Genomic DNA, 12,407 nt, shown 5'->3' on the forward strand with positions numbered 1-12,407 from the left:
TTTATATATAGAAATTGGTCTGTATGCTGCATTTATTTGATGGAGTACATGTGTTTCCTCATGTTGTATGTAGAATAAGAAACAATATGACATTTAATTTCTGTTGGACAAAACGTGTTTATTTCTTGTCTGAATCCTGGGCTATAGCAATGAACTTTGTCCAGAGATTGTTCTTCCTTCATGTAATGGAGGAAAAATGCAACTGTGGACACTGCATCATGTAATTTCCCCATGCATCCTCCACAACCTGACTAAACACAGCTTTGTTAGAGGCCATCTGATCTCGACTGTCGGTCATTTGTCCCAATCAGTGCTACCTAACAATAGCAAGACCGTGCACTCAATTTGCTTACTAAATCACAATCTGTCTTACATCACTGCACCCTTCAGTAAGAGTGATAGATTTGGTGAGTGGGATGTAACTATACTGCCACTCATCTCAGTCACTTCATACTTGCAGAACTGCAGTGCGAAAGGAAGGAGGTAGGGTGGGTGGAAGGGAGGTAGGAGGGAAGTCAGTATGGAACTGATGTAGCAGAAAATCAGTTTGTAAAGTAAGCACCACTTGGTATTAGGCTCATACTCACCCAGTTTATGGACTGCAGTTGTTCTTGTTGTTGTTATTGTTATTGTCAGTCCGAATGGGGTTTGATGCAGTTCTCCACTCTGGTCTACCTTGTGCAAGCATCCTTGGCTCTCGGTAACCATTATTAAATTCATTATCATGTGTTTAAATCTGGTAGGAGGCATACAGTAATGATTGCAACACAGTACCACATGGAATGACTTCAGTGCAGTCACCACCACCAATTTCTGTGCAAATGACTGGTCAGAGAATTCTGTACTGCCTTCACAGAGTGAATAAAAGTACTTGTTTCTCATGAGGTACAGCAGTGCTGGAAGTTAAGCCACATCCTGTTAGCAACTGACACAAGCTGAGTGGACCAAAATCCATTTAGTTCACTTTCAGAGGACTAATTCCAGACCACTGCTGTAGCCCCTCAATGAGCTATGGACATTTGTGGACGTGTTTACTCAGATGTTTTTACCTATTTTTCCACTTTTTGTTTCCATTTTAATTTCTTGTATTTCCTTTGTTTTGACTGCCATTGGGACCCTAGTTGCTGGGCTGCCCCAGTCCAATTACACTCCTGCTCAAGTCACTACTCGACAAAAAATTCTTATTTGCAGTTTCCTCTTTATTGGATGTGTTCACATTAGTCACATTGTGTTGCTGCTGTCATAATATCAGCTTCCATCCCTGTTAGCCATGACAACGGAGATATGCATGGCCAAAATACAAAGTTGCTTCAAAATTGTTCACAGCAATTGCTCCAACAGCTTCCCAATTAAATGCTCGAATATACCAAAATGGGATAATGATGCATTGCCTGTAGTTCTGTCAAACTGTGCTCTTACAGATTACTTTAAAGACTTCAGTTTTGGAATTTCCTTTCCCCTCCAAGTGATGTAGGACTTGCCTTATGCATGTTAAGGAATCCAAATTTACATTGCAGTTGGATTTTCTGTAAATGTTACATTAGTTTCTTGTAAAAGTTGTAACAGCAGTCCCTGAAAGGAATACCTGATGTTAGGTCATCAGTACTGAGTACCACACTTGTTGATGATAGTTTTGTTGGTTAAACTGTGTATCCAAATTGGCATATAGTTCCTTTAGTTGCTGGATATAAAATTTTCCAATTGTTTAAACTCCCACACCGTTATGCTGGTTCTTCATGCAGTCATTGTTGCTCTCTGCAGTGTTACTATGAATATGTGCTAGGCTGTTACAGTATTTGTGATTTATGATGCCATATATCATTGCTACCAATGTCACATAGTACACTTCAAGACACCTACACTATCTTCTTTGTAAATTAGATACACTTTTCTGCGTATCACCTTAACACTGTCCACAGTATGAAGTGGCTTCCGCCTAGTCATTCACTATGAAACACACAAGTCTCACTTGTTCTGTGTGTACAGGTACAAATCAGTGAGGCTGATACACTGATGCCAGTTGCCACTGATGCATTTTTACAGGATAATGAAATATAGCACTGTAGGCATCCAAATCGCTATTGATGGCAATCACATTGCAGTCTGCTGTAGCAGTGTGAACAACAAGAGCTATTGAGTGTAGTTTGGGGGCTAACTGAGCATGTGCTAATCAACACAAAATACATAATTCACATAGAAAATAACTATCCGAACCCTAACCAACAATGTACCTTGAACAAACTGCTTGCATCTGTAGGAAGCTCCCTAACAGGGTAGTGTGACTCAATTGAAATGAAAACTTATGTGCTGGCCACGCATGTTAAGTATCTGTGGGCTTACCCTCAACACATTAAACCTCCTTACCTCTGGAGCAGCTATTGGCATGTTGGAATCCAAAATATGAACTTTGATGAAGAATTACTCTAACACAACAACACTCTGGAACAGGTTAGTACACCCCTAAATAGACAAAGCTCATAAAATCATAATGCATTGAAGAGGCCAGTGTCCTCCAGTTTTGTAGGTATGCAGTCATTACAGTACTTGCAGATAGTTTAAATTGTTTCGATCAGGATTCCCGGTAATCATGTGACCTTTATGGCTTCCCATCAACATCACACTACTAATACAAAAGAAAGTGAGTCACATAGTTGTAAGCTGCCACAACTCTGCTACACTACATGGCATGTCATTTGCGACATGTGCCACTTGAACTGCTGTGGCTCAACACTTTGGGATCTGCTGGTTCTCAGTAACTTGAAATCCAATGGAGACACTATCAGAATTGTACATGACATAATTTCTCTATCTCCTAACTGTGACAGTCTGTAATTTTATAATGGTCTGTTATTCCTTCCCCCTTTCATGAGGGGTGTTCATTCCAGCAAACTATGCTGTACCTTTATTTTGGTCACTGGCAGTGTCCTTACACCAGCCTCCAAACACCAATGTTGACTTGCTTTTTGTGGGCACCTTTGTCCTTCTCTGTGACAGTGGCTGTATATGGCAGCTGTAATGAACTCAGACAATTAAAATTAAAATATTTTGTGGTTCTTCACTTGGATCATTATGCAGTTTTCATCAATCTCACTTTTATAAAATTTCACATGTATGTACTTGCCACAGCATCTGATACCTAATGTCCATCACTATTTTAGTTTAGCAACTTCTTGACATTAAAATGAGCATGTGCAGTGAGAAGGCAACCACTGCCACATATCAAGATGTTTGATTTACACTCAAATTCTGTTGATGTAAAGTTATTCAGCTTCTTAATATTTTTGCAGATGCCGCAGAAGTTGAGGATAGAGGAGCTGTTGGCAGGTGAGATATTTGCTTTCTTCAGTAGCTTAATTACACATTAAAGTTATGACTTTAATATTTTATTATGTGGTACTTTATTTTTCATCTTTTTCTTTGACATTAATATTCCATTGGTGGTGTGCTAAACAATTTTTGTGAAACAGTTTTTCAAAATTCTGTACTGTAACTTAACACTGGATGTTAATTATGTCATACATAATTCATACTGAAAATTGGCGGTGTTATTGTAACTATGAAAGATTGGTTACAAATGTGCAGTTGCATTGAAAATGTGTACTGTGGTAGATTGTGAGGGAAATGTGGTCAAAGAGAAAAAAGACAAATTTTTAAGTACCAAATTGACATTTAGAAATTCGTCATTGTAATGTTAAGCAAACATTACAAATAGGCACACTACGATAAGTAGTAATGAATTTTGCCACCTGACTGATGTGTGAAATAGCCTGACCCATCTGGGTGCCACAGTTACTCTCAATCCCTCACCTGCCAAGAGTGTTATTGACTACCCGGTGACAACATGCTACTGAGTACAAGGTGGCTGACTTGTTGGTGGCTTCACAACTTGTGTACTGCATTCTCGAGACCCATCTCATACTCCTCTCACCCCCTCTACTCCCATACCAGCTTCCCTAATTTGAAAATTTTGGAGTTCCCCTTAACTTACGTTTCACAATCCTTCCCTCGGTACTAGCCACCACTACACTGCCCTTTCCCATGCCTAGTTCTGTACCTGTACCTGTACCTGTACCTCTACCTCTACCTCCTATGTTACACCCTCTGCCATCCCATCCCCTCTATGACATTTGCATTAAATCTGTCCACCACAACTCCTCACGCAGTTGGCCTGCAGGTTTATGACAATTTATCTGGTTGGCAGAGGGACAGAACGCAACAAATGTTATTCCAGGCTTAGCCTTTTACTGCTTATTTCCAGATTAACCCTTTCATGGCCAATCGAACATCTTAGGCTGATGCATAACACTGTAGTGTTTCCTACAAGTTAAAAAACTCAGACTATACCTACTGGAGACTTAAATCATCATAAATAATATAATTTGTTTCGCTGTTCACTTCAGTCTGTTGGGATAACTTTCTGGATACACAACTGTAGAAATCAAGTGATTTTGTAGCAAAGAGCCATGTTCAAAGTGTATTTTCACCTCAAAGGAAGTATGTCAAGATCATTGAACAGAGAGCAGAGAAGATGAAATCTGAGGGTGCAAGATCAGATGAAAAGGGTGGGTGCAAAATGACTTCTCAATCCAGTTGTTCTATAGTGTTTGTTGCCAGTCTAGCAGAATGCTGGTGACTGTTACTGTGGAATAGCACCACTTCACACAGTCTTCCTGGATGTTTTTCTGGGACTATATCTGCAAGATGTCTGTTGTTGACAATAAATACCAACAGGAAAGTTACACCTCATGCAAGCAACACGTAGTACACCACATGGTCACCTACATCTACATCTACATGATTACTCTGCAATTCACATTTAAGTGCTTGGCAGAGGGTTCATCCAACCACAATCATACTATCTCTCTACCATTCCACTCCCGAACAGCGCATGGCAAAAATGAACACCTAAACCTTTCTGTTGGAGCTCTGATTTCACTAATTTTATTTTGATGATTATTCCTACCTATATAGATTGGTCTCAACTAAATATTTTCGCATTCAGAAGAGAAAGTTGGCGATTGAAAATTCGTAAATAGATCTCGCCGCAATGAAAAAGTCTTTGTTTTAATGACTTTCATCCCAACTCACATATCATATCTGCTACGCTCTCTCCCCTATTACGTGATAATACAAAATGAGCTGCCCTTTTTTGCACCCTTTCGATGTCCTCCGTCAATCCCACCTGATAAGGCTTCCACATCCCGCAGCAATATTCTAACACCGGACCTCTGCACAATATCCATAACATTATCTTGTGTGGATGCTCAAAAGTCTGTGGCACTGCTGCTTTGTTTGGACTAAAGCATTCCTTTCCGTTCTTTGTCTTACATTAGCATAAAAACAAAATTTCTAGTCATCAGTAACAATACAGGTTAGAAATGGTCAGTGGTATTCACCCACTAATCAAGAACAAGCAAGAGGGTAATGTACATACGGCCAACCACTGATTTATATGGTTTGGCATGTGGTACCCATATGCTTTATTGTTGAACCTTCTCCATTGTATTCAAATGCTGCACAGTGACAGAATGGTCATACCTCATCACATTTTCTGGTTCTTGAGTGCAATGATGTGCATCATCATGGATTAATGCATTCAGATGATCTTCATCAAATGCTGAAGGTCTTTCTGAAAATGGAGGGTCAATAATGTCAAAACAATCATCCTTTAAATTAGAAAATCTTTCCTTGCCATGCTCTGTCCCATGGCATTATCCCCATACATGGTGAAAACGTTACCATTGAAACCACATATTCATAAACACCACTATTCTCATTTTGCCCACTTAGCCATTTTAAATTAAAATGTAGCAGTGCTTTGTGTCAACATAATATTCATAGAATGACAATTTACCTAAAAGAATGTGTCCACATTAAGTGAGAACAAGGTAACGTACTTCGTAAAAATGGTGGAAAAGACAACTGTATCCTTTGATCCCTAGGCATATGTACTTGTCTTAGATCACATGTAATGCCCCCAACAACACAAAACACAATGATGGGAAAGGCTGACTTAAAGCATACATTGTGTGCTCACTGTTAAATTATTGGTATCGGCTGCATAAGTAACAATAACACAGTGCGCACTGTTCACTTAAGACGTGTCTCTGTTTTTGCTCCCAACATTTAGTGTTCTAATGATGTACCAACATCATAATGCATTGATGATGGGTGGTTTAAATAAAAAATATGTACAAATGAAATGAGCTTCATGACAAGGCTGAAGATATATCGGTACATAGGACACTGCATAGAACTATATGGAACGTTGTAGATGTAACTGTAGATGTGCTCCAAGGAAGTGTGTAGGGCCCTTGATATTGATGTTTTATATTAATGACATCACAGACATTCTTCTTCTTTTTGTTTTTCTGTTTGGGGTATCTAATGACCACATCCTAATTTCAATGCTTCCTCCTTTGTTCTTCTTCCAGGTTTCCTTCGTCTTCACTATCTATCCTTTTTTCTTCCTCAAACCATTCTGACCCTGTCTTCCTCTTCTTCTTCCTGCCTCGGAATGCTTCCATTTGCAACACTTTCTTCTTGAAATCCTATCATTCTGCTGGTCTTTTTCTTGTATTTCTTTCCAAATCTTTCCTAACTACTTGAATCTGTCCTGTTGTTGACATCTTGTCCCAAAGATGCTTAACAATCTGTTTGGTTAACCTGTTGCTGTTCACTCTGTATAAATGTCCAGCTCTTCTGCAGCATTTCAATTGTTTTTCCTATGCTGCAATATAATTCATTACTTCTTAATATTCATACTCATGGCTTTCCTAGCAGTCTGAGTATTTTTCAAATGATTCTTAATTCTAGGACTTGAAGTTTGTATAATTCATAATTCAACATTAAACATTCACTTGCATAGAGACATTCTGGTTTTACTACTGTGCTGTAGTGCTGTATTTTCAAATTTTTAGACTCACACATCTTGTTGTAAATGTTCATGTTTATATCATATGCTTTCTCCATTTTACATACTATTTTGTCTACAGCAAATATTTTTGAAGCCATTGCCTTGAATCTTTCCTCCCAAATATTTAAATTTATAAACCCTCTTTATCTGTTCATTATCTGTTACTAGGATTTCTGGGTCATTATTTTATATTTGTCCTAAAAAAAATTTTTCTTCAGAAACTTTTAAAGCTGCTTTGTTACGTATTCCTTCTAAGAGGTATATTTGTATTTCCGAATTTGTTATATTTTTATAAAGAATGGCATAATCATTTGAAAATACTAGACACTGAATTTCAGTATATCTTTTTCCTGAAGTCTCCAGTCTCATTGTGACAGCTTATGTTCTTTGCCTTTTGTTTCAATTATCTTACTATTTCCTCTAAGATGCAGTTGAGGTGGTGTGGAAACATGTTGCCACCCTGCATTTCACCTGTTATTTTGAGTTCCTTTAGGTGTTTCACACCAAAACTTTACTTATGCTTCAGTGTGTGGTTGTTTAACGAATAAGGTTTGCTAGTTTAGTGTAATGCCAAGTTCTGGAGTCACTTTACCCACTGTTTACCTGTCAATCAAACGCTTTTCTAAAACCTGTAAATGTTAAAACTATGTCTTTAGAATTGGTATGGACTTAAAGTTGAAATTCTGTTCTGCGCCAGATTCGATCTTTCTAAATCCACTCTGATATTCTCCCAAATGGCTGTCAAGTGTTACTTCTACCTTGTTTAGTAATATTGTTAAAATATAATACAGCCCACTGGCAACACATATATACCTGTGCAATTATTTAGATAATGCCTATGACTTTTTTGTGCACAGGATGGATAGGAGCCACTTTCCAGTTTCCCATATTTCTTCAGACATAATCTGAAGGTTAGTTGTCATTTCTGCTTGACACCAGTTATGGTTGAGATGATTTTATTTCTTCTCCACTGGCTTTGTTGTTTTTCAGGGTTATTTTTGTTTGTTTGTTTGTTTGCTGTAGGTGGTAGATCTGCTTCCATGTTTTCATCAAATATCTGGAAATTCTAGCTAACAATTCAGTTATCTACAGTTCAAGAGTTGATCAAAGTACTTTCTTGGTGATTTACATGTGTGGTTATTGCTTAGACCTATTTTACCATTTTCGTCTCTGATACATTAGAGCATGGTAGCCCTTTTCAATAAAACCATGACTGTATGTATGAGAGCATTTTTTTGTGCTCTAGTACACAGTGATTGTTTTTTATCACTAATTATGATACTCGTGTCATCTGCAAATTGTAGAATTTTTGCTGAGCTGTCTGGAGCCTGTATATCATTGATATAAATTAGAAACAACAACGGGCCCAGAATGCTGCCCTGAGGAACACCTATTTAAATTTGTTTTGGTTCAGATATGGGTTTAAAATTGTGAAGATTGTTGGACGACCTCAGCTCAACAATTCTTCTTGCGATATTTCAGAGAAATGGCTATTTGCAACAGCAGATTAAGAAAGCCCTGCAAATAAAAACTGCAGAAAAATCACAGGAAAAGGATGAGGAAGTGGAAAGTGAAGTGAAATCTACAGCCTTTCTCAATACGTGGGTGATATTTCTTCTAAAATTGCTGGAATCTTGAAGAAACATAAAGTGGATGTGATATTCCGCCCACCCGCTAAGACTGCAGCCTTGTTGGGATCTGTTATGGATGATCTGCTCTTGCAAAAGGCGGGAGTTTATGAAATCCCTTGTGAGTGTGGAAAATGTTGCATAGGGCTACCACGTGCACTGTACAGGAACGATGCATCGAACACCAGCGGTACTCACGTCTCCTTCATTCCAACAAATCAGCAGTTGCTGAACATTGCATTTCTACTGGCCATGCCATGGATTATATAGATGTTAAGATTTTAACTACTGCTTCATCTTTCTGGGACTCAGTTTTTAAGGAAGCTGTAGAAATACAACTAGCCGACAACCTGCTAAACCATGACGAAGGATTTCATCTTGACAATGCTTGGAAACCACTTATTTCACACCTTCGTTCAGAAAGAATTTCTGTATCTTCACTTCTGACAGATGTTACCTCTTTCAAAGATTAATTATTTATTTACAAGCACGGTGGATTCGCAGCAGCACTATTTTGTTTGCACTCTGCGCTTATATGTTTATCTTTGCTATATAAATCTTAACTATGACTAGTGCAGTAGTGGCGACTTTGATATCTTTGACTCATGCGCTTTTAATCCTCAGCAGCTTAGTATCACATGACTCTCCATATAAATAGGCATGCGCAAATACTATGAACTCAGTCTCCGACTCGCCTTGAAGACTGCTGGGAGGTTTCTAGCTGAAATATTACAAGAAGAATTGTCGCTGTCCCAAGTGCACACCCGAAAGATGATGGAACAATTTAGTTGTTTACAGTTCAAGAGTTGATCAAAGTACTTATTAGTAATTTACAGGTGTGGTTATTGCTTGGACCTATTTTACCATTTTCATCTGTGATGTAAATACATTGGAGCATGGCAGCCCTTTATATGATTTTTAAATGTCTGACACAGAGTTTGGAAGGATAACAAAGATTCTCCAACTCATCCTTCCTGCAGACATTATTGGTATTGTAGTAGTAGTAGTAGTTGTTGTTGTTGTTGATTTTTAACAGTCATAGAAAACACACACACACCCTAAAAGACCACTTTCATTCATTCAGTATAAAAGAGAGAATTGTTATAATTCCAACATTCCTCTTTTGTGTCTCACTGCATGTATAATTTATTGAAATAACTGCCCTTTGGAAGCCTATGCATCAGCAGGACAGTGTGGTGACCCACGGAGTACCTATTTCCACAGCCAAGCACATAGTTTCTCACTGAAAGCTGCTGTTAAAACTCTCCAGTGCTGAAGGTGCATATTGTTCCATGTTGAAAATTCACCATATAAAAAATGAAAATAAATCTAATGAACAATATGACAGGTTGTTTTATGTTATTATTTTCATACTGTATTAATGACATTTTTTAAAATGTCATTCATTAAGAAGGCATCACTCCTTTGAAGTGGTATGTACAAGCATATTCCATGAAAGTTGTGTGCTAATTGACACTGTCTAAAAGTTTCCTTTTTACACAGACCATGAATGTGGCTTTCTGTTTCTTCGTAATGTCTTCTGAGATTGATTAGAGGCTCAGTATGGCAACAGTGTGTGTTAAAATTAACATATGTTCCAGTCATTGCAGCCATAATGTGGGAATAGTAGAAGGAGCACATCACTAAAGCAGTAAATAAAGTTATTAAGAGATGCTTTCCTCTCTGTGTGTACAGTTGCAGCTGCTGGAAGACGGCGGCAACTCGAGGAAGATGCCGTACCCAGTAAAGAAGCGAGAGCTGGAGGTGCCAGGCACTCAGTGGGTGAGTAGTAGTGAGAGCCCACAGTGGGAGGCTTGTGAATCAAATGTATCAGGACAACTATTAGTGGACATTAAGATGGAGTGTGTCCACCCTTCTCCTTTATGGTGGCTTGAACTCTTCTGTTTGTACTTTCATTGAGACGTCTGAACCTCTGTGAAGGAATGGCAGCCCATTCTTCCTCGAGAGCTAAACCCAAAGAAGGTAGAGATGTTGGACATCAGGTTTGGAATGATGTCACCATTATGACTCATCCCGAAGATGATCCATTGCTTTCAGGTTGGAACATTGGCACGCAAGTTCACTTCAGGAATGTCACTGTCCATAAATCTTCGCCTCACAGTGCTGCTCAGTGACAGGCGGCATTGTTGAGCTGATTGTCAGTCTTTGTGTCTGAACACTTCCTCTGCTGAAGACAGTACACTACCGTCAAATACATAATTATCCTTCTGAATTTAGCATTTTCTAAAGTGCAATAAGAGGACAACAAGTTAATGATGAGGAATTGCATACTGTAACACTGCCTCCTCTTCACATGATTATTGGTACTAAAGATGATGGCAGGTAAAGTTCAGCCAGCATTCAGCTAACCCAAATCCTTCAGTCACATTGCCATGGAATATAGAATGATTTGTCACTTCACTCCTAGTCCCCTGCTTCCAGTTGTCCACTGTTCAGTGGACATTGCTCATTACATGACCTTCAGTATTGTTTAGTGTTGACAACAGGAGTGTGCGGTTTTGAGAAACTGCTCAGCCATTGCAACCAGGACTGCGAAGAGTGAGGGGTGGCCATGGGGCAAGACACATGAGCCCCACGTAAAAATATAGCAAACCAATTTTATTAGCAATGTAATGTAAGTGGAGTGGCTCCAAATGTTTGTATAAGTTAAACGTGTGTGTGTGTGTGTGTGTGTGTGTGTGTGTGTGTGTGTGTGTGTGTGTGTGTGTGTGTGTGTGTGTGTTTTTCTCATGGCACCACTTGGTAGCTTGGTAACACTGCCCCCCCACCCCTCCGGGGGCACGCCATTCCTTGGTGGGTTCATTCTTGGCTACCATGGGGCCCCAGGCTTTGCAGCACCTTTTCCCTTTTGTGTTGTATGTCAATCATCTTGCTGTTCTTTTTCCCCTTGGGGAACATGTCTGGGGTATTCTTGGGAATGTCCAGCATTCTGTCACTGATGTACAAACAATCTCACCTTTGTCTTCCGCTCCATTTTCCTTTCTCTGTTCCCCTTCTCTTGTTCCTCCGCTTCTGCGTTCAAGGGTCCTCTTTTTCTCTTCTTGCTCCCTGTGTGCTCCTAAAGGCTGGCCCATCTGTGCATAACAGGTAACTGGGTGACTCATAATTCCCAGCCCCGTGTTGACAGGTCGGATTCTCTCGTTCCTCCTGCTGTAGGCCAGTCTCAGGGTGGGGTGTGTGCTTGAGCAGTAAACTTTCCAAATTGCCATACATTCCAAACCCAATGTGCTGCTACCAATGTCATCATTTTAACCACTCTAGAACATCTTGTCAACACCCAGCCACATGTCACCTGTGGTAGGGATGCGCACGAGGGCAATCATCCACCTCTATCCCCCTGCTGTATCAACTGCAAATGCGGCCATGTGAATTCATCTTAGGAGTGACCAGTGTATCTTGGTGTGCACGTTGTTCAAGAAATCCAGTTAAAGGAAAAGGTGCCTTATCCAGTTACTGGGTAGTCACAAACCCTGTGTTCTCCTGTCTGGAATCTATTTCTGTTTTTGTTACCCCTTACTCCATGAAAGACGTGGCCAGGCAGACATACAACCTCCAATTCAACTCTGAGGACATGAAATTGCCCAGTGTCAAGGTAGCATCGCCATCCCTCTGTCCTGCTTTGCAAGAAACCGTCTAACTCTTGCCTCAAGGGCCCAAGCAACCAGCTACACAACCGGTAGGCCGGAAAGGCCAGAAGGAGTACTCCCATGAAGACTTACTCCGTCCCTCCAGCCAAACAACACTTGAGTCATCAACTGGGAGGGCTCGAAGAAGTCCTCCAAAGGCAAACAGTCCTCCTTTTGCCACCCTGAAGATCCTCTTTGATGGTGTCGGCACGTAAT

The 12,407-nt window shown here is 39.8% G+C and overlaps 1 protein-coding gene across 1 annotated transcript in view; it reads right to left on the reverse strand.

The window, feature by feature from the left end:
* LOC126109499 (basic salivary proline-rich protein 1-like) overlaps nucleotides 1–1,110 on the reverse strand; it is a 4,960-nt gene extending 3,850 nt beyond the window's left edge. The window contains exons 1-2 of the mRNA XM_049914522.1: nucleotides 1,050–1,110; nucleotides 775–896 (exon numbers count right to left, since the gene is read on the reverse strand). Coding sequence (XP_049770479.1) covers nucleotides 775–896; nucleotides 1,050–1,110 — 183 coding nt within the window. The remainder of the gene's footprint in view (nucleotides 1–774; nucleotides 897–1,049) is intronic.
* Between the last annotated feature and the right edge of the window lie 11,297 nt (nucleotides 1,111–12,407).

This window comes from Schistocerca cancellata, chromosome 12 (genome assembly GCF_023864275.1).
Source record: "Schistocerca cancellata isolate TAMUIC-IGC-003103 chromosome 12, iqSchCanc2.1, whole genome shotgun sequence".
Taxonomy (NCBI): Eukaryota; Metazoa; Arthropoda; class Insecta; order Orthoptera; family Acrididae; genus Schistocerca; species Schistocerca cancellata.